Consider the following 24,116-nt stretch of genomic DNA (forward strand, 5'->3'; position numbering starts at 1 on the left):
GGAAGTATAAAGCAGACCAGTTTTGTGGAAAAGCTAAAAACAGGAATATCCTGGTCAAGAACCCGTTACACTAGTTGGTTGTTTGGCGATCTATCTAGCCACTTTGCTGTTATCATGGAAGAAGACATGGATACAGCTTTTCTGTTTTATCATGTGAGATTTAATTAATTATCTAATTAAATTAGTTTAATTTAATCAAGCTCTCTATGCTAGAAATGGAACTTTGTAAAATCCAATCTGGGGACATTTCCAACTCATGGATAAAAATAAATACATATCATCAAAATGAAAATAGAAAACAGGGACAGTGATGCTTTCATCCATTTTTACATATTTATATTTTTACTTTTATGATATTAAAAAAAATGAAGTGTAAAATCCAGGAACGTGCCTCTCCTATTTCCTTAGATTAATAAAATTAATCAAACGATAGTGTTTATTAGTGTCATCTGGTCATTCAATCTTACATTAATCTAAAACAGGGATATAATACAATCAAAATCCCTTCCAAACATATATTATTATTATCTCACCTGATTAAATACTAAAAAAGCAAATCACCACAATATTTGGAGCTACAAGTAAGAACAACATAATAAACGAACATTAAACAGGTGGTTATCTCTTCATGCATTATTATTAGCCATCTCTGCTCATTTGAATGAAACCATAGGGCACATTGATGAACATACACACATGGAGAACAAAAACGGTGCATGATTAACGGAAAAAATGTAGCGCTGCTAAGCTGTTTTTCCCACTGCTTTTGTTTTTCTGCAGTTTAGAAAGTATTCTGTAAAATGTTTATAAAGAGCTCTAAGAAAAAGCAAAGTTAACTAGGCCACAATTTATCAGAAACAAGCTGCACGGCTTCTCCCAGCTCCACATACACAGACTTGAAGGTTACTTTAAGAAAACCAATTAAAAGCTTGGCATTTATGCAGAATAGTTTAACAGGATCTAACTTCTAAAAAACAAAAAAACAAAAGGGATTATGTTCCCAACAATAGTAGATAGCAAATTAGCAGGCTAGTACCGGTATTAGGCAGATTGCCCTACTTGCTGGACAATCAGGTAAGAAAATTAAAATAATCTCAACCCAACACTCATGTAAATTATATACTAATTCAGTTAATTCCCAGATGATAAAACAGAAAAGTTATATCCATGTGTGCATATGTTTTGTGTGCAGCCCTTTTATTGAAGACTTGCCACGAAGATGGTGAGTCAGGTTCCCCAAAGTGAGCTAATGGTGGATAGAGATGCAGCTTGGCAGTCATGGTGTGTTCCAAGGTAAAATATGTCTTTCCAGGTGATGAGTTCAAAGCAAAAACAACAGGTGCTGGGTTAACTAATGCATGTGGGGTTGATGGAATTCAAAGACATTTTGACCCAGTACATAGGTTGCAAAAAAATTAAATAATTGCAAAAAAGAAAATAACACAACATATGATAAAAAAAAAAAAAAATGGGTGAACAACTCCATAACCCAGTGTTTGGGTAGATAATATAACCCAGTATTTTTTCCAGCATACTAATGGTTGGGATAAGGGTCATCGTTAGGCCATAGAAATTTCTGGTCATCTGAAAGATGTTTGTCTGTAAAATGCAAATATGCAACAAAGTTTGTATTTCAGTTATTATATTTACATTAAAAAAGTAGTGCACTGTTGAATGCCTCTATTGACAAGTAGTACTGGCTGGGGAAATAAGATATACAGTAGTATTTAACAGCTTATGTTGCCACGCACATAGCTTTCAGGGTGATTTGAAAAACCGTCAAAACTAGTTTGCTCCTTAATGCTCTTTGCAGAGTGTCAACATTTACATCTACTTCAATACATTTTTCTTTTATATATATAAGGTAACTATCTTCTTCAATCAGTGGTCCCTCTTTCAAAAACAAAGCACTTTTTAATCTTGCCTGCAAAATAAAAAAAAAAAAATACAGGACAACTCGTCTTTGTGGAGTTATCAGTTTTGATCATTAATCTTACTTTGTTTGAAAATCCTATTTACCCTGTACTGGTTTTCATCACACATCCTGCAGACATTTTGGTGCGATTGTTTTAACCAGGAAGTAAATATAGATCCTTGATATCATTAGGATATGTTACTTATGTGTCAAGCATCACACTGGGTGTTTTGTAGCTCTTTGGTAAGTCTTTTTAATCTTCTATTTCTTTTTATGTACTTCTTATGTGAAAATGTAGATGCATCGCTAAGTTGGAGAACGTTATGAAATACTTGTTTTATAAGATATTCCTGATCATGTTCAAACATAATAATACAATGTGGAACATTTCAAACTGTTTAGATCAATATAACACAACCTTTTAAAGGCAATATTATGTACATAGAAACATTACTGGATGGAGAAAGGGAAATTTACATGCTCTGATAACCAGTTTTGCTCAGAAAAAGCCTGAGGTGTACATTATCTTTTCTTGTCTTGAGTGTCGTTTCTGCCCCTGGATCAGCAGCAGGGACAGCCTGCTCTAGTGAGAGCTACTGTCTGCAGCTGTGTTTAGTGAGAGTCTGGAATTTCTTTGACTTGCTTTTAGAGTATTACCACCACATAAATGGCCGGAGTAAGATGGCAGTGTCTTGCACAGTGTCTGATCACTGCACTTTAAGAAATGGAAATGTCATGAGAGCTATACAAAACGAAATGTCCCTTTGTATATGCTCTGGGCATACAAAATGACAATAAATGTCTAAGTCTTACTCCTGCTAAAGTTATCAAAGCTATGACTGTACACACACTGCTATAAGAACAGCTGTAAGTGAATTTGTTAGATGATGAGCACTGTCTGCAGACTACATTTTAATAGAGCTTTTTGTCAAGCTTCACAAGAAGACACAAATGGACATTTGGCTATGCTAATTGGTTAATAAATATGATGGCTTATAACATTGATTCCTCCCATGAATTTAGACTCACTACACATCATGTTGCTTGTAAAAGAACCCACCTCTACCTTTATTTATAATTAATTTATTAATATAATAAATTAATTATAAATAAATGAATTCATTTAATATATTTATTTTACTTAATGTGAGATCTGTTGCTTCCCTTGTCTCTTTATTTAATTTACAAGTAGAGAAACAACACTCAAGTTCCTGCCTGTGTAAAGACTCAATGTAGTCGCATAGAATAAACGGAGCAGAGACAACTACTGGGTCATTGCTACTGACTCCCAAGAACTATCCAAAAAGTATGTATAGACTTCCTTGAACAGGGAAAGGGTTGGTTAAAAAACGAGTGTGAGGCCGTGATGAAGCTTTATAGGCGGCTCTGTCTTGGAAAGAAACAGTTGAGCAGACAAGCTGGAGCTGCTTCTGCTCTCAAAGTGCGCTTAACCTTGGAAAGATAAGGTCATAGTTATTCTTTGTATTTTGTGTGTTTTTTTTTTTGTTTTTTTGTTTTTTTGTATAATATATTAAGGCATATCACCCAGCCATAGGGTGTAGATGTATTCAGGAGGAAGTATAAAGTGGCCCAGTTTTGGGGAAAAGCTAAAAACAGGAATATCTTAGTCATTCCCGAAAAGGTAAATGTATAGACTTCCTTGAAATGGCTGATGATATGATAATGAGTTCTGATTATCTTCAAGTGAACTTGTCGGTTCTGTCTGCCATTGGGCTCCTATGCTACACTGGTAAGCCCCGAGTGGCAGCTGTTCACTTCTGACAAGATCAACTGGGCGTTCAAGGGGAGAGAAGCAGACATAAAAAGGGAACATAGAAGCACTGATCCGTAAATATTTAATATGTTGGAAAAAGTAATGGTAAACTAGCTTTACAGGGAGCTCTGTCTTGGAAAGAAACAGTTGAGCAGACAAGCTATGAACCAGTTTTTTTTTTTTTTTTATGTCAAAGGAATGAAAGAGAGAACATACATTTAATCAAACTAAAAGCTGAGCCCATGGCTATGTCTAGTAAACAGGCCAAACACTGCCATCTATCACCAAATGTGTTAATGGCAGCAGCCTTGTTGATATTTATCTCCAAGATGATGCCACAGTGAAACAGGAACAGACCAAATAAAGACCCTATGACAAGAAAAAGCAGAGAACATAAATTTAGTTACCGGTAAGTTTGTGTGGTGAATTGTTCTCATTTGAAATATAGGAAGCATATATATATATATATATGTAATCTAATGTAAGTATATTGTAAGATACAATAATAAAACTCACTACAGCAGGATAGATCCATTTTGACTTGTTAAGATTTAAAACGGAGATGTTCTTGGTTGAAACAGATACTACTAAAAAGCTTTCATACATACTACTAGAAGCTTTTATACATACTAATAGAAAGCTTTTTAATAGTTTATACGAAAGCTTTTCAGAAGTACGTATGAAAGCTTTTTACTAGTGTATATGAAAGATTTTTAGTAGTGTATATGAAAGCTTTTTAATAGTATGTATGAAAAGTAAAGCTTTCCATCAGTTTATATGAACAGTTCTCACTACGTTGTACTAGAGCTTTTGAGTAGGTTATATAGGAGATAAATGTTTTCACTAGTTTATGTGATAGCTTTTTACTAGTGTTTGTGTGAGGTTTTCAGTATATTATATGGAAGGGTTTAATTTAATGTGTGTATATTGCAAGTTAATTCTTATTTATGTACCTGGGGTTACCTCATACAAACATACCTTCTGGCCCTGCCCAGTTCTACGGCTTTCCCAGACTTCGCCCAGAGGCTGTGATATACATGCTTTCTTTCTCTGCATGCAAAAACAGGGAAATTTCTCCAAGTATTCAATTTACATTTTACCCTGGATATCACTTTCAGCGCAGTCAAATTCTGGAAGGAGAAGATGCAAAATGTTTTTCTCTGATAAAAGCAGTGTGACCCACTAAATCAGCAAGTTATTACACTCAGTGGCGGCTGGTGGAGTTTCTTCAGGGGGGATGATAAATTTCATATAGACGTATACCAAAAAACAATCAAACGTATACCAGGTTATCACACCAATATTTATATGAATGCCAATAACAAAAAACTTTATAAAAACACTTAACACAAAAAATAATTTCATGTCCAGGTTAAAGTTTTTTACATAAATCTTGCCCTTCTGAGGCTTTGTGAAGATAGATCACCTAATAAAGAACGCACCAGTTTAATAATGGAGAAGCTATTAGCCAGCTTTATATTTTTGTTAATATTTAAAAACCATTTTCTCAGAATGTGTTTATTTAAGAGCAACTATGCAAATTAACAAAAACCTAGAAAAAGTTCACTATATTATATTATGTTCCATGTGAATCCCAGATTGTTCATCCTTCTTTGCCTTTTCTAAAAAGCATTTTAAATCGGTCTTTCCTGTCTTTATCCATGCTGGGTCGGATCCTGACGTTTGAAAAATGAGCCAGGGAAGCAGAATTAAGCATTAGCTTCTCTCAATGCAGTTAGCCAAGCACTGTAGCTAAACTGGGTCCTGGAAAAAGACCGAGTGAACCGTCTCCACCTGTCTTTTGAACTGCTGATTAATTTTGATATTCGGCTGATCAAGTCCAAACATTTTCACCTCCCGTGACTCAGCCTGTAAATTACCCGCTCTGCAAGTGTGATGACAGTTCCTGTCACCTCAGTGCATCGCTCTGGTGCGCGCTGAGCTCTCCTATACCTCTGTATTGCAGAGGAGCTGCTGCACATGTACAACTTTTAACAAGAGTCAATGGGCAAAGATTTTTACTCCCTGCAGGCTGGAAATATGTCCCCAATCCGACGCTTTATTCGTCATTAAAGACTAAATATTTCTCTTGCTCATCTAAAAATATATATATATCAATATATTTCTAAATATTTTGATTTAATTTGATTTTTCTTTTTTTCTTTTATCTTAATCAAGGTCATTGGGCTGGTGGGACAGTGTCCTAGCACCCTCTACTGGCCAGCTGCCGCTGCTCAGTCTATTACCGGTAGTAATTTGGACATCCCAAAGGCAGTTTTCTAATATGGAGGACCAATCCTACCATAAATAAAACTAAATACCGAAAAAATAAATAAATGCTTTCAACCGTCTGCCTTACAGTTCTTCCGCTTAGGCAGGCACGGGGCTGCCTTCCTTACCCGGTAGGCGGGGGAAGCAGGTGGCCGCCTGCCTTAGCAGGCAGGTGGGGGCGAAGAACTGTAAGGCAGGCGGTTGGAAGCATACGGTCACCCGGTTGGGTTTGTTCGCTCCATCCCCGGCTGTCTCCAAACCCGGACAAGCCCTGGAGCTTATGGCTCGGTTCGAATGCCCGGTCCAGTCCAGTCAGCAGCCGAGCAGCCCCCCCCCTTATAAAAAAGGGTCTTCCTTTCCAGAAACCCAAGTATTAGCATTGTTTTTAAAAAGAGTTGCTAAATGCCTCAGCTAACTGACAGCTTTATTGTAGGAAGCCGTGTTTGTTGTAATTGTGGCCGATGGCTGCTAACCAACCAATGGGGAGAAGTTGAGCCCTTAAGACACACCCCTCCTCATTTGCATAATGAAGCAGAAACGCATACAGAAATGTAAATACGACAGACAGAGATAAATAGCATGGAAGAAATAAATAGGGTAAAAAAATACAAAGGAAGAATAAACCAGACAAAAATATTATAACCTGCACATAAGTAATAAATAAATAAAGTTGAAGAATATAACGGTCAATAAATAAATAAGGTAATTATTACAAAGGCAAATAAAAAAAGAAGCTAACAGCAATGACCACTTTACAATTAGTATATGAGGAGAGAATGCAGGGAGATGAAAGAAATGCTTTCACTGTAGGTTGAACATCTTTGATATGATTGTAGAGAAAAATAAATGCAGGGCCTATCGCCAGTCGAATTGGAGTCTCAATGTCTGTGGAGTGACTTCTGGCAGCCAGATGTTCCCAACAAGTCACAGCAGCACTGTCAATGTAGCTTCAGTTCAGAACAGAAAGTCTCTTAGCTGCTTCTAACATCACCTTTCTGTACACCAGGAAGGTAATATGAGAGACACCTTTTTTTGTTGTCTGTTGTTGTTTTTTTGTCCAATGAAACGAGAACCTCAGCTTTTTTTAAGGCTTAATATATCTTTATATTTTGGCTATAAAAAAGAGTAGAGGGAGAGAGAGGGTTTGGGGTTGATTTCCCAGCAGACATTTTGAGACAGATCATAAACATGATGACAAAAGCAAATATCAGAGGTCTGCTTATGGCACAACTATAAAAAATAGAATACACTACAAAATCCCTTTATTGTCCCACAATGGGGAAATTCTTTACTGCAGGAAAAAGATTATAGAAAAAATTGTCACACAAAGTGACCTTAGAAAAATTTTAAGGAATAACATACTAGTGGAGAGTTAAAAGATAAACAGTAAAATACTGTTCTGCAAAGTGTTTTAATAATATAAAAAATTTACACCTGGAGAATAAATAATCAATATCCACCTATGGACATTTTTACTGTAAAGAATATTTGAAAATTGCAGCAACATCAGAGATGTGCAAAATATGTGCAAAAGAGATGTGCAAAAATATAAGGTATAAACTGTGCATAATCAGCATGAATGTAACAACTTATTGGGGTTGTTGGGACAGATTGATGCTCTTCAACATAGTCATAACTTTCTGGAGAAGCTGTGGAGATATAACCCCACCATGACAGAGCCCTGTTCTGCACACCCATATGTGACGACTACAGAGGACCAACTCTGCCATATTTAAAAATAAATACAGAAATAAATAAATGCTCAATAAATAAATAAGCATACAATTAATTGCCCCCAAAAAATGAAATAAAGAAATAAATGTAGGAAGAAATTAAATTACACAGTGAGATATAAATGTATATATCTCTTTTAATTAGCTTCTTTATTTGTTCACCTTTGTAATGATTATTTAATAATAATTATTTAATTTAATTATTTAATCTAATTTATTTATTTTTTGCCCATTATAATCTTCAACTTTATTTATTACTTTTTTAAGTTTTATGTGCATAATAAAATATTTTTGTCGGTTTTATTCTCCCTTTGTATTTTATACCCTTTATATTTCTTCAATGTTATTTTTTTCTGCCTGTTGTTTTTACATTTATGTATGCATTTCTGCCTCATTATGCAAATAAGATTGTATAAATAAATTAAGGTACTTATTACAAAGGCGAATAAATAAAGGTAATTCAAACAGATATATACATATATATCTCACTGTATAGTTTAATTTCTTCCGACATTTATTTGTTTATTTCATTTTTCGGGCAATTAATTTCATGCTTATTTATTTATTGAACATTAATTTATTTCTGTATTTATTTTTAAATATGGCAGAGTTGGTCCTCCATAGGGACGGCTTGTATCATGAATTTTGCTCGAATGTCTTTCTTTATTCTTTTAGTCCCCCCACAAAGCCCTGTGCTCCCGCCTCCCCGCTGTAATTTGATTGGACGTTTTGAGACCTCATCTGATTGGCTGTGGTTATCCGCTACGCCGGTTACGTCGCCGCGTGACTGAAGGAGCAGGTGACTTCTTCTCAGGAGCGATGCCAGTCAGATGTAACCGCTAACTGACTGTGCTCGGCAACGGATATGTCAAAGACTGGTTTCGTTTTTCTTCTAAAAGCAAAGAAACGCGGAGTTAGTAGATAAATGACACTGGAATAGCTGCAAGACACCCGGAGATGTTTCACCGAACAACAGCAGCAATGTGTAAGTTTGTTGTCGGGAAGAGTAGAGAAAGAAACGTCTGCATTTGGATAAAAAATAAAATAAAAAAAAAAGCATTTTAATGTATTGGATATTGTTTTCTTCTCCTAGGAAAAAGACATTTAAGTCGACATCTCAGAGGAAGTTTATGTATATAATTTCTATATATGCCATATAATATAGGTATTATGATATAAGTAGAAAAGTTTGTGGTGTGCTTTCCAGTAGAATAGCAGGAACAGTTGCAAAATTATAGGTAGAAAAGATAATTTTTTTTATATTAAAAGAGGAATTAAAACCTGTCTCATGATCTGGGATGAAAGCAGTTATGAATTAAAAGTAATTTAACTGAATATCTTCTATCAAAAACTGCTAGGTGCCATTGTTTTCATTATAGTTATTATTATTTTAGCTTCACCTGGTTCAGATTCTGTAAATATATATAAATGAAAAACATTATCTATCCATTTAATTAATAGGTATTATATAGAAAAGAATATTCAAGAGATTAATTAACAAAAAATGTTACAGCCCTACGATTTAACCTAATTTATAACGAGACTGTCAGACACAAACTATGAATTAATTAAAGTGATAACAAGTCTTAATAATGGAGATGTGCACGGTTGTGGCAACTACAGGAGTAAAAAGTCCATGAGTTTTGCAAAAACGTAGTGAAAGAATATACACTGCTGGGAAAAATTAAAGGGACACTTTGAAAACACATCAGATCTCAATGGGGGGAAAAAATAATGTTGTTTATTTATACTGATATGGACTGGGTGATGTGTTAGGAACAAAAGGATGCCACATCATGATCATGACCATCATGATGGAAATGAAAATTATCAACCTACAGAGGGCTGAATTCAAAGACACCACAAAAATTACAGTGAAAAAAGCTAGTCTGTTTCGTACGGTCCAGTGACCCTAGCCAAATGCAAAACTGGTTAAAAATGGTCAGAAAAGATGAGGAGGGGGAAAAAATGTCAGAGGCCTCCACCTGTAAAACCATTCCTGTATTGATGGTCGTCTCGTTGTTGCCCCTCTAGTGCACCTTTTGTTAATTTGATTACCACCAAAGCAGCTGAAACTGATTAACAACCGCATTTACTACTTACCTGACCAAATCACTATCCAAGAAGTTTAATTAACTCGATGCTATACTCTGATTACAAAGTGTTCCTTTTTTTATTTTTATTTTTGAGTAGTGTATATATAAAACCCCTGCCGTACAGACAGAGAAACAGGAAGCCGCATTGTGTTTTTTAGACTTGAGAAAGAAACTGACTGTGCTGAAAGATGAGAGATGGTACTGTATGAGGAAGTATGGTGGAGTAACAGACAGGTGGAAGTGTTGCTCCCAGAGAAAAGGTGCGTCCATCAAAGCTCTGGGTTTAACTACTTATTTTAAGTTGAGCAAAAAATGTGACAGAGCAGGTTTTTGTGCAGTCATTTCATTTAGTGCTGCTATTAGCAAGAGTTAAACTCCGACTCTAAAGGGCACATTATAAAGAACCGATAAGAAAAAGGAGGGTTCTAGGCTAAACCATCGAAAGCTTTCACGACCCAAAACAATCTATTTTGTTGTGATTAAAACATGCATCGACTTTACTGAGTGAAAAAATTGAGCATGTGCCGTCAAGGTCCAGCTGACACAATCTCCTTGCTGCCAACCAGCAGCATTTTCTCTACCTAACTGAAACTTGCAGCATAAAAGATCAACGCTCCTTTGTACATCAGCCCCCACGACTGAAAGATGTTAGGAAAATTGGGTTATTTGATGTTCTTAACTAATGTGATGAAAAAAGTGATGTATTTGATCCACAAATTCTTCACTCTTCTCTTTTCTTTCTCCCACAACGGTCATTTCCCTCACTAAGATTTCTGTAAATGGAAGAAAGCAGAGCAATGGGTCATTCTAAGTGTAGCTCTGTCACCTACCAAATACTGTGTCCAAGCATTCACTTGTCATTGTAATATTTCACATATTAAAATCTATTGTTGCTGCATTTAATTGTTATGTAATGCTGTGTTAATAAGTTTAGTTTAGTCTAGTTTAGACGAGCCTCATATCTGGATATTGTATAGCCCAGGTTCAGTAATATTTCTCTTTTTCTCCTCCTGTCATTCCAGATTTCATCTCCGTCTAGGAGGCCATCTCTTCTCTCCTGGAATGAAAATGGCAAAACCCGTCAAAGGGAAGTTCCTTTTCCTCCTCCTCCTGATTGTATGTGCCATTCTTTCCTACTTATACAAGATTTCGCCCAACATTAATCAGAAGACTGTAGCTTCAGGGCTTTGTCCATCATCCGTCTCTAAGCAAAGCATCACCCCTCTGAAAAACACAAAGCACTTATTGGTCTCAGCCTACATGGATCAGAGGGTGCCCGGCTTTGATGTACGGATCATTGGGATGTTTCGGAGAGACTCTATACAGAGCCTGCACTGCTGTTTCTGCTGCTCTGGGGCCCTGGTTGAAACTACTCCTGCAAATGTTTTACAACACCCAGACAACTTTGGGTTTCCATTTGTTACCACGGATGTCATGTGCCGGATCCCTCAAAACTGCAATTCCACACATGTCACTCTTCTGACTCAGCCCAGACCTGAGAATGCATCCATTTACGCTTGGCTTCCTGTAAGAAACAGGAAAACCAAGAGAGAGGATCAAATGATGGACTTCACTGTCTGCATCTCCAATCTGTTTGGGGACTACAACAACGTGCTCCAGTTTGCACAGACCCTAGAGATGTACAGGTCAGTAAAGCTACACTTTTAACCAAAGGGGGAAAACCATGCATAGATAAAAATGTTTGTTTTCTTACTTTCAGGTCTTTCTTCTTTCACTGTTGCTGAGAATCAGGCTAAACAGTTATTAATGTGCCTGTTTATTCATTTTGACAAACAATCTATAAGAATGGGTTTATAGATGGCATTTGAATGATTCAGCAAATTCAACCAGTAACTGTTTCCTACTTATATAGCATGCTTTAATGGCTTCTATCTTGGTCAGATAATGGAATGGTTCAGGGGTTTTTTCTCGGTAAGGATCAAGGTCCATTCATGTGTTGATGGTTAAATACCTCCCAGCATTGTATTGCTCAAGAAGCTAATGCTGAAGCTCCAATGTGTTATAATGCTTGATCATGGATTCGTAGGGGGTTCTCTACCACATTTCCAGAATTAATTATCTAAATCACCTTATATGGCCACACCTAATGGCTGTACTTTGATGTAGAGGATATACATGTAGTAAATACCCTGGGCAAACTTCATTCACACAGTCTATGGACAGTCATACAAAAAAACAAGCCGGTAAGGTACCAAACAGGAAATATGTATGGTGTAGAGCGGATGTAGATCTGACCAATCAGATGCCTCCTGTCAGCAGCACTGGCTGCTGTCACCCACAATTTTGGAGTGCAACAGAGTGTATGTGGAAGGGGTGGGGCATATCTGCGTTATCTGTGACACACAGGCAGAAAACTGGTTTCTGAGTATAAACCAGCCGTTAGTCCTTCGATGTGGGACCCGACCCGGGTTTGAATCTGACCCGTGGTCCTTTGCCGTATATCTCTCTCGTACCCCCCTTCCTGTCAGCCCACTGTACAAAAAACAGGCCACTAGCTGTAAAAATCTAAAAAAAAAAAAAAAAAGTAAAACTGCCTGGTCTAAAAGTTGTCCAAGCTGGATGTAAAATATAGACCTCACGAGAGCCACAAAAACATGTTAATTATGTAAAAATAATTTCCAGAAAGCTCTAATATGGTGTAGTGGTCTGCGCATTTTTTCAGGTCATCAGGAAAAAAAAGGTCTCAAACTAAGAAGTCTCAGATCCTCAGAGAAGAAATAGCTGTCTAAGTTCAAAAGGGCTGCATGCTTTGAACCTATACACCTGGTTTAAAAAGGAATGAACCAAGAAGGTCAGAAATTAGGAATCATTGGCGTGCTTATGTGGCGCAGTTGTTGGCGTGCATGACCCATGAACGGTGGCTTTAGTCCCCGATGTGGCGTTCGGTTCAAAGATTGTTTTTCCAGTGGTAGTTTGCCGCATGTCTGTTCCTTCTCTCATACCCCATTTCCTCTCAGCCAACTGTAAAAAAAAAAAAAAAAAAAAACGAGCCACAAGTGCTGTAAAAACTTTTTTTTTTTTAAAGAAAGAAATGAGAAGTCATAAATTTGGGTGGTCTCTAATGGGGACGAAAATAAAAAAGGTTGTCATCAAAACTATGCAACAGATGTACATAAAGGTAAAAAAGAAAAAGTCCACATCCATAGTTCATTAATGATACATCCAGATGTTGTTCATACAGTTTTGAGGAGAACTTCAGTTTTTTGGGATATAAATTTTCTCCATTAATTGAAATTAAAATAAATGATTGTTTTTGCCTGTTGAACCTGTAAAGTTTGCAGCTAAGGCTAACCCTGTCATCTGATGCAACAACAGCAGATGCAAATGTATTGCTACTGCTGGTCATTACAGGCTTGGTCACATCTAAATGTGTGTTTTTAGTGCAGAATGTTTGTGAATCATTGGAAGGAAGAACTGTGGTAAAATAAAAAAAAAACAGAGCTGTTTTGTTGAAACATAATCCAAAGTTTGGTAAATAAAGAAAATTGTTCTGTCTTTTTGTCCAAGGCTGATTGGAGTGAATCGAGTGGTGATCTATAACACCAGCTGTGGTCCAGAACTTGACCGCCTTCTGCATCATTACGTGCAGGAGGGCTTTTTAGAAGTAGTTCCCTGGCCAATCGACAAGCACATGAACCCGTCCCGAGGCTGGCTCTTTTCAGAACACGGTGGTGATATTCACTACTTTGGCCAGCTCACCACGCTCAATGAGTGTATTTACAGATCCATGGAGCGCTCCCGCTACGTCCTGCTAAATGATATAGATGAGATCATCATGCCGTATCAGGAGGATAGCCTGAAGCCTCTTATGGAGAGGCTGCAAACTCAGCATAAGGATGTGAGTTATTCATGAATGCATTATTCATCTATTTCTATTTTCTATCAATATTTGTCTTTTTAAAATGTCTTTTACATGTTGTAGGTGGGAGTGTTCCTCATTGAAAACCACATCTTTCCTAAAAAGCACTTTGAACCGAGCGGGAAGTTTCACCTTGCTCGGTGGAACGGGGTGCCAGGAATTAATATTCTGGAGCACGTTTACAGAGAAACCCCCGACCGAACGATTTACCATCCGTACAAGATGATCGTTCGGCCAAGGTACGCTGAGAAATGGATTCATTGTTTGGTTTTATTTCAATTTAAATTCACATTTAAAAGTAATCTGCTAAGTTAAAGGTGTTTGTTTGGGTAAAGTGGTTTAGATTGTTAATATAATATATAATATCATATTTGCATTTTTAATTAGAACAGCAGTGGTTCATTTTATTATTGGTTTGAAAGTGAAAAGAAAAAATATACCATTCTGATACAGTGGTATCAATTGAAGAATACAGTAAATTTGGGTCCCACTTTTTTAGGTCTATGAGCTTGATTTGTAGAAATTACCAGAAAAGTCTCACTGACCTCAGCTCCCAAATCCAAAAACAAAAAAAAACACAGACTTCTTTAGTGAGCAGATACACAGAAAGTCCTTTTAATCTCTTCATAAATCCCTTGAAGACTTTTTTTGTTTTTGCATTCAACTAAAGACAGCCCAAGTGATCCCAATAATACTTGAAGACTACAGTCAGAGAATCTGCCCTGGAACTGTCTGCAGGAGAAGATTAAATGATCCTGCAGACGGTAGGATTATTATCAAAGTGATAAGGTTAATCCTGGAGGCCTGGGTGGTATTTTAAAAACCTTATGGTATCTTAATCATCCACCCTCTTTGTTTTAATTACAATCGATCCCTCATTTAGATATTTGAAGGCATAGTGGAGGATTTTTGTGAATTTTGAAACTTAAAAAAGAAAAAAAATGCAGATGCACAACCCTGTACCCTGTCCCGAGAGGAAACGCCTATGAAACACGTGTGAGAGCATGCACTAGCCCATATCTCCTCGTGCACACTCTGTTGCTGTATGTATCGCTCATACAAGCTTACTTTCCTTAAGAAGTTTTGCTATTTTCCACAATGTCAGACTCGCCACCTGTAAGTGAAAATGGGGCTGAGCACGTAGGACGGCCTTAGGTAAACATATCACCAGAATGATTGACAATTAGGAGGACCACTTATTTTGATGATCAACCCGGAAAGAACATCCTCCTCTATACCTTTAAGGTTTCTTATACCAAGCTGACATCTTGCTGTTGTGAATCTGTGTTTCAGGATGGTGGAGCAGACATCGGTGCATTCGGTGCTCAGGTTTTTTGGACAGCAGTACAGCGTTCCACCAGACGTTTGCCGGATCGTTCACGTCCGTGTAGCCCTGAGAAAATCCCTGAAACTTGAGGAGCTCAATGTGGACAAACGGTTGTGGGACTTTGAGGAAAAACTCATTCCAAAGGTGGACCAGGTGCTGAAGAAGTTGGGGTGGCTGTCTGGTAAAGAAAAATGAGAGTTTCTTGTTGTGGTGGGAAGGGAAAACCTGTCAACTATGACTTTGCTTTTCAGGTTAAAGCTGTGACTGTATCCCCTTAGCAGGTGCATGTTTGGTGCATGTTTGGAAAACCTTTGCTGATTGAAAGTCAATGTGCATGAGTTAGTTTTATAAAAGAGGATATATTTTGGTTCGTTCTAAAGTTTTGCACATAAACATGTTATTTATCAACTCATGCCCATTTAATAGAGATCACCGATGGGTGCTTCTTCCACATACAGAATTTGTATTAGCTTAAAATTTTCTTTTTTTTTAAGTATCTTGGTCAGTAATTATTTTTCAGGGTTACTTGTTTTATCAGCTGATTTAAGAATGTAAGGGTTATAGAATTAAATTTCTCTCTCACCTGAAAACATTGTCTTCCAGAAATGTTTTTTCAGGCTTTTTTTTTTTTTTATTCACTTCCTCAGGAGATGTTTTTACTGTGGATTGTTGTGTACATTTTGCTGCTTTGCTGAACTTTGAATGTAAATGGAGGCTAATTGTAGACTTCTTTGCTCTTGTTACTTCCAAGTATCAAGAGACAGAACAGTCAGGTTTGTAAATGCTGCTGTTTACTGTAAACCGTCTGAGTCGGGGCTGTTTTTTCTTAGCATTTGCATAAGATTTGTTGGTTACACTCAGGAAATAATTGCCTCCACAGTTTGTGTTTGGGACAACTGGTTTTCTTTCTAGATTTTTTTTGAGTATGTTACATAAATTGTTTTGGAGAAAAATCACAGAAATGGTTTGTAGGGAATTAAAGTTTTAGATTCAAAAGGAAATCATCCTTCTTAAAAAATACCAGTTAAATGACTTCATACTTGGTTTGTTGTTTTATCCCCTCATGCACATGTCTACTCTTTGCCTTTGTTTGATGGGTATTTGTTAAATGTTATAAACCAGTCTACAGTTTTAAGGTCTTTGCCACTATTGTTCTCAGAGATCTTGACTACAAGTGGATTACCTTAATCTGTCCTCCTGGGTCTCAGCCTGTTATATGGTTTCTATTCTGGAAACTTTTCGTGTTTACTTGGTAAGGGAATGATATGGAGAAAATGTAAAGATTTGTAGTAAAATTTGAATTTTCCAGATCTTTGTTTGCCTTGTTTTCTTTTCAATCTACAAATCCCCATTTCCGTGCCTTGGTGTCCAACTGGATAGAAAACAGCATAATCAATACGAGTCTGTATCCCTGGAGAGGTAAGAGTCAAAATCACTTTAGCCAGTTGGAAGTAATTTCTATTAACAGATTGAGGTGATGCTGCTTAGGTCTTGTCTATAAAACAAGTACAGCTTATTTAGTTTGTGTAACTAAATTGTGTAGAAAAGCTGCATCAAATATTATACTAGTCTCAAATCTACGTAAATGTGTTTAAAGATGAATAACTTACCTTGACATGCAGTTTATCTAAAATCAATAGACAATAGAATGATAACAGCTAAAGAATGCGGAAAAACCAATAAAACAGAACTGATAAAAACTGATACGGAAACAACTGACTACCTTCTTTCAAATAATTAGAGTGATGCCTTTGACACAAGCCCCACCCAGTTCTGGTCCAACATTTCCTAACCTATTTTTTAAGAGGATCGAAGGTTATTAAGGCAGTCATTACCATTTTAGTGCTTATACAGGTCGGCATTACAGAGTTATTTCTGACCACACTGCAGCAGAAATCTGAATTTGAAAAAATACTGATTTTAAATCATCCTGATTTGCTTTCAGGATTCCTCAGTTAGTGAACACTTCTTAGTAGTCATAAGGATTCATGCTTTTATAGGTCTTGTTTCCATCTCTCAGAAGAAAATTAAATGTTGGTGAAATCTTATCTCATTTAGGATTGCAAAGTAATTCCTCAAGCCTCTAGATTTTTGAAGCCGACTTCCAAACATCCATGATTAAACGCGCAAGACAGTTAGAACAGAATGTCGTCTACAATTATAAATAGTCATATGTTCTTGATCTTTGACTTATTAGATAAATTATCAACTAAATATTACATTTTTTCTTACTTCAGCCAAAATTTATTTCAGCAGAAACTACGGATCAATTAAAGGTCTTCATCTTTAATTCTCCAAACAGAGAGCAAGAACATTCATGTATTAGCATCAAGTATTAAAGAAGCTTGCCTTAAATCAGCAAAGTTTAAATCCACACTGTCACTATGGAGCCCTGAAGGTTCACACATGCATTTAGAAGAATATTTTGGAAGTGGGCAGCTGTTATGCTTTCCTTTAAGTTATACAACTCTGAATTCTTTATTTTCTTATTGAAATGAGCCCTCAGCCGACTGTAAACCATTATTTTGTTACTCCCTTTTTTACTTGAACAAATTCTTGTTTTTTAGTATATTTAACTTAAGCCTTTGGATAAAACTGAATTATTTGTGTATTAATTCAATATAACTTAACTTAATGAACAACTAACAGTTTTAACGAAGTAGTTTGCAGATTTAGCTGGCCATGGAAGTGTCTGCTGCTGCATCATCATGAGTGCTACTAAATTCAATTGGGTCTGTTCAGTCTTGCTGTGTGGTATACCACGGTATGAAAAAAATGTTTGCCCCCTTCCTCATTTGCTGTTTTTTTGCATGTCTGTCACAGACAAGTGTTGCGGAACATTAAACCAATCTAAACAATAGTCAAGGACAACACAAGTAAACACAAAATGCAATTTGTAAGTAAAGGTGTTTATTATTAAAGGAGAAAAAAAAATCCGAACCATCATGGCCCTGTGTGAAAAAGTGATTGCCGCCCTTGTTAAAATATACTATAACTGTGGTTTTTAACGCCTGAGTTCAATTTCTCTAGCCACACCCAGGCCTGATTATTGCAACACCTGTTTTCAGTCAAAACATCACTTAAATAGGAGCTGCCTGACACAGTAAAGTCCACCAAAAGATCCTTAAAAGCTACCCATCATGCCGAGATCCAAAGAAATTCAGGAACAATTGAGAAAGAAAGTAATTAAGATTTATCAGTCTGAAAAGGGTTATAAAGCCATTTTCAAAGCTTTGGGATTCCGGCCGAACCACAGTGAGGGCCATTATCCACAAATGGCGAAGACATGGAACAGTGGTGAACCTTCCCAGGAGTGGCCGTGTTAGAATGGCCTTTAGCGGTTGGAGGAAGTAGGAGACTTGAGGCAGAGAAACTGTGCAGCCCCACTGGGTGTTTATTCACCAACATTTAACAAACAAAACAAACTCTGCTCATTTTGGCCTAGGGTCTCAGCAGGCCGGCTGCCCAAAATTACCCCAAGAGCACAGCGACAACTCATCCAAGAGGTCACAAAAGACCCCACAACAACGTCCAAAGAACTGCAGGCCTCACTTGCCTCAGTTAAGGTCAGCGTTTATGCCTCCACCATCAGAAAAAGACTGGGCATAAATGGCCTGCATGGCAGAGTTCCACTGCTGAGCAAAAAGAACATTAAAGCTCGTCTCAAGTTTTTCAAAACACATCTTGATGATCCCCAAGACTTTTGGGAAAACATTCTTCGATGAGACAAAAGTAGAACTCTTTGGAAGGTGTGTGTCCCATTACATCTGGCGTAAAAGGAACACTGCTTTTTAGAAAAAGGACATTATAACAACAGTAAAATATGGTGGTGGTAGTGTGATGGTCTGGGGCTGTTTTGCTGCATCAGGACCTGGAAGACTTGCTGTGATAAATGGAACTATGAATTCTGCTGTCTACCAAAAGATTCTGAAGCAGAAAGTCCGACCATCTGTTTGTGAACTAAAGCTGAAGCGAACTTGGGTTCTGCAGCAGGACAATGATCCTAAACACACCAGCAAGTCCACCACTGAATGGCTGAAGAAAAACAAAATGAAGACTTTGGAGTGGCCTAGCCAAAGTCCTAACCTGAATCCTATTGAGATGTTGTGGTATGACCTTAAAAAGGCCATTCATGCTCAAAAACCCTCCAATGTAACTAAATTAGAACAATTCTGCAAAGATGAGTGGGCCAAAATTCCTCCAGAACGCTGTAAAAGACTCATTGCAAGTTATCGCAAACCCTTGGTTGCAGTTGTTGCTGCTAAGGGTGGCCCAACCAGTTATTAGGTATAGGGGGTAATCACTTTTTCACACAGGGCCATGATGGTTTGGATTTTTTTTCTCCTTTAATAATAAACAGCTTCATTTACAAATTGCATTTTGTGTTTACTTGTGTTTTCCTTGAGTGTTGTTTAAAGTGGTTTGATGTTCCGAAACACTTAAGTGTGACAAACATGTAAAAATAACAGGAAATGAGGAAGGAGGCAAACATTTTTTTCACACCACGGTATACCACACAGCAAGACTGAACAGATCCAATTCAATTTAGTAGCACTCATTAAGATGCAGCAGCAGCCACTTCCATGGCCAGCTAAATCTGAAAACCACTTCCTTAAAACTTTTAGTTGTACATTAGGTTAAGTTAAATTGGTTTGATGTTCCGAAACACTTAAGTGTGACAACCATGCAAAAAAACAAGGAATGAGGAAGGGGGCAAACACTTTTTCACACCACTGTATATGTCAATTATTTTCAGAATATCTGACATTTGATCAAATTAATATGTCAACTATTGGGTGTATTAGGATATGAATAGCATAACTGTTAGAAGAATAGGGATGCCGTAGTTTCTCTGTGTAAAGAACTGGTGGTTAAGAAACTGAACATAGAACTGTTTTTTTTTTTTTCAAACTTAAAAGCTGTTTTGAGTTGGTGTAATTAGCTACTAGGATGAAAATGAAATAATTTCTGATCCTATGTGACTTCTTAATATTTTTGGGATAACAGGATTTCTTTAAAACTATCAAGTCACTATTTTTAGAGATAAATGACACTGCATAGTTACTAATCTTAAAGTTTATATGAGTGAAAAGATGGTTCTGAAGTTTAAATAAAATGTTGACTAAATAAGTCATCCATGAAGGTTGCAAGAATTTATTTTGCCTAGAACAGTTGAGGGTTTTCACCTTCTTCTTCCTGACTTTCCTTTGCAGTGACGAGAATAGATTCTGGCACCAAGTCAGGTGCTATAAATGCATCCTCCCACCTCTAGGTTGTAAAGGTCAAAACTTGGCTCCCTAAAATTACTGGATCACAAACCAATCAAGCACCCTGTAACTAAATCTCAAAGACCTGACTTTAACACAGTTTGGAACTTCAAATAAGTACCCTTCCAGTGGTAAATCTAAAATTAGCACCCAAGTGATGCCACATTACTTGGGTAATTATTACTCAAAGTTTGCGGTTAAACTGGTTTTCTCATATCAAGCAATGTTTTATCTTCCCTTATCAACCTTTGCCCAGTGTTTGCTTAGGTTGGGCCTTTCAGTCTTTTAGCTAAACATATGTATTCCACCAACCTGCAATATAAATATCATTTCCTACAATTTATATATTTTTTTAACAATTTTATTCCAAATTATTTATGGCGTCTGATTTCCAGATGGCATTTCTGTTAAGGCCAAATAAACCCGAAACCAATGCTTAGACACATCTCATTAAGTTTTCCTGTTTTGGGGATATGATGTTCTGAAAAAAAAGAAACCCTTCCTTCTTACCCTTGCTGTTGTTCCTGCTCATTTCATACTGAAGACAAAGTGGAAGGTTATGTACAGTAGATATGATGGATCGAACCTTGAACTGTGTATCTGTGTCGAACAATGACCGCCACGGATGTTTCCAAAGTGTAAGGGAAACATTACAGGTAAGGAATAAAACTTCAATAATTAGTCTTAAATACATTTTCTGAACCAGAAAAATAAACATTTAACCCAAACAATTAGGGGACACTTTCAGACCTTCATATTGGTTTTCTTCTTTGTTCTATTAAAATACTGCATGTTTAATTTATTGCTAAGTTATATATATATATATATATATATATATATATATATATATATATATATATATATATATAAAATAATAATTTTTAAATAATTGGGGAATTGTGTTTCTTTTTTTTTACTTATGGCTTTAGTATTGCCTAGCTGTTGATTTTGACCCCAAGTACAAAATGTTAAGACTGCAGCTCTTTGAAGGTGTCTAGGAATTATTAAATGTTACTAAAGAATGCTCAGTGGGCTTCTGTTTTATTACATGTTTGATTTAAATTACCATTATCATACCTTACCTAAAGCAAAATTTAGTTAGCATAAAGATTCAAATTTATCTTTAGATTGTGATTCTTTTTAAAATTAGGCTGAAAGTTTACGTCAAACAGGCATCCAGCCGTCTAATAATTAACTCAATTACATAGACAATAGAATAAAACAACCAGTACACTATTTAGGTCTTTTTAGAATTAGTTTGTATCTTTTCCCATTTATGACCAAAACATTTTATAAGATTATCGTCTTTATTGTTTAGTTTTTTGTTTTTTTATTAATAGAAGAATGTATCAACATCATCTCAGAAAGCTGACTAGCAGTGTGCAGCAACAAGAGGAACAGAACAGAATATTATAGTGACATTTCATAAATCATTTTATATATATTATATATACAAAAAACATATACAGTAGGGTTGCAACTTACAATTATTTTGTTAAACGATTAATCTGTTTGTTTGTTTTTTGATTCATCAATTAATAATCAGATAGCCAAAGGTTTTTGCTAAATTAAACCAGGTAACATTCAAACTTTTCCACTTGAGGACTTATGGATAAAACATACTGATAGAAAAAACATTTTTTTTTTTATCTTAAATGCAAAATGTTTGCATTTTTACAAATTTGGTATAATTGCTGCTCTAAGTGGGTCGCTTTGTCAGCTTAAAGGCATGTTTTACAGTCTCTATACTCCAGGTAACGACTAATAGATTACTAAATTAGCCGACGATTACTTCAATAATCAATCACAATTAATTGTTTCAGCCCTATATATTAGGGCTGCAATTAACAAGTATTTTTCAACTCAATTAATCTATTATTTTTTCGATTAATCAATTAATAATCGGATAGCCAAAGGTTCCTTAAAACAGTTTTTTTACTAAATTAAACCAGGTGAAACACAAACTTTTTCCACTTGAGGAGCTCTGGGTAGAGCATACTGACAAAACATTTATTTTTTTTTTTCTTTATCTTAAATTAAAAATGTATATATTATTTTTACAATTTTGGTATAATTGCTGCTCCAAGTCAGCTGCTCTGTCAGATAAAGGCATGTTTTACAGTCTCTATACTCCAGGTAACAATTAATAGATTACTAAATTATATATATATATATATATATATATCAATTTTAATGAGCTCCAAACATTTTTTATATACGGTATATATATTTGAACTGAATTTTTGTAAAAATATTTCTTTTACAACATAGATTAAAATAAAATGCTCAAACCAAACTCTGAACCCTGGCTTTGATAGCCGTACAGTGGTGAGCTTTGAACTCTTTCCAGAGAAACGTTTGTCGGAGCTTGAGAGAACTAAATGAAGTTATTTCCTGGGCAAAAGTGAAGGAAACAGAACAATGCCCTAAACGACCTTCGGAAATGTGTGCTGGCTTTTTCACTGTAAACTAAACAGGAATATTTCTGTGGTTGTCAGATTTAAAATAAACACCCAAACGCAGTAAGGAAACACTTGATGATAAGGCTGCTCATGTCATTCAGGGATGAAGGAGAAAAAAAGGACATCATTTGGAAACTATTTATTTGAACATTAGCAACCAGACATTAGTTAAATACAGAAGTTTAATTTCTCTCTCTACATCCCCTTAAACAGCAGGGACCAGTTCCACTTCATTACACTCTGAGAGGAGGGAATGTTACAGGGCTTTGTAAGGCGCACACAGTGCTGGAAGTAATTTGGCTTTCTGTTTTCTGATAGCGAGAAACAAAATCAGAGTCTGCCTCTCATAATGTCCAACACTGCTCCCTCTCCTCGTGACCGTTTCCACCCACAGCCAGGTGACCGATTCTGTCAAACACACCGTGGCAAAATGACACCAAGAGGAGGCGAGAAGAGAAAACCAGTAAAGAAGGCTGAGACGCACCCCTAATTGACTGTGGTCTCAGATCTGTAGTCATGACTGAAAAGCTAAAAGTAGAATGATCAACATGAATATATTAGAAAAATGGCAATTAGTCTTTCATAAACACCTGGCCTCACCACCCCCCAAAACAAGAACAGGGTTATAAATTAAAACTGTCCAAATAAAATCAATTTAACCAAAGCTTTTGGGCCCATTCAGTTCCATTTCAAGACTGGAAAATCCTCATTGACTAAATGGCACTTTTCAGTCTTTTGAACTGGAATGTAGAATCTCATTGACCCCGACCCTTAAAATCAACTCTAATTTACAATGTATGGGCGAGGCGCTCTTCAAGCTTCCGCCACTTTTAGCAGTGTCTCCCCACGGGATGGGGAAGGTGGGGACTCAGTGCTCTCTGTGGGCTAGGCCACGGTTTTGAAGGTCTGCAGTATGAGGTTGGTTTGGTGGATGAGCCGGTTTGCACTGATGAAGACGTTTATTGCCCTGGAAACAGAAAAAAAGAAAAAAAAGAAGAAGAGTTTAATTATGTTTAATTAAATGGGAAACAAGTAATTATTCCTCTATTTCTTTCTAGACAGAGAATTTGTATTCTGGTTCACATGAAAATCATCTGTTCAACACCAACTTCTAATAAAATAGAGGTGTTATTATTAAGAAGTGAGGAACAGGTGTTTCATTTTTCATCTTAATAAATACATTTCACAGAGAATTTATTCCACAAATATGTCTTAAAGCAAAGGAAAACCAAAATTCCAGCTTCTTTGAAATTCTGAGCTCTAAGAAAACAGCTTTTTCTAACAGGCACATTATAAATGACTACATTGATCCAAAGGAACAGGAATAAAGAATTTGAAGCAAATCACTGTGTGGACTGAATAAATCTCAATGTTTACTAAAATAAACGATC

General features: G+C 36.4%; 1 protein-coding gene across 1 annotated transcript in view; it reads left to right on the forward strand.

The window, feature by feature from the left end:
* The window catches only part of LOC107093028, a 30,728-nt gene extending 14,429 nt beyond the window's left edge, over positions 1–16,299 (forward strand). Inside the window, exons 2-5 of the mRNA XM_015387829.1 lie at positions 10,812–11,435; positions 13,318–13,648; positions 13,733–13,908; positions 14,963–16,299. Coding sequence (XP_015243315.1) covers positions 10,852–11,435; positions 13,318–13,648; positions 13,733–13,908; positions 14,963–15,191 — 1,320 coding nt within the window. The 5' untranslated portion in view covers positions 10,812–10,851 and the 3' untranslated portion in view covers positions 15,192–16,299. The remainder of the gene's footprint in view (positions 1–10,811; positions 11,436–13,317; positions 13,649–13,732; positions 13,909–14,962) is intronic.
* The last annotated feature ends 7,817 nt before the right edge of the window (positions 16,300–24,116 follow it).

The sequence above is a fragment of the Cyprinodon variegatus genome, unplaced genomic scaffold (assembly GCF_000732505.1).
Source record: "Cyprinodon variegatus isolate N-32 unplaced genomic scaffold, C_variegatus-1.0 Scaffold404, whole genome shotgun sequence".
NCBI classification, from domain to species: Eukaryota; Metazoa; Chordata; class Actinopteri; order Cyprinodontiformes; family Cyprinodontidae; genus Cyprinodon; species Cyprinodon variegatus.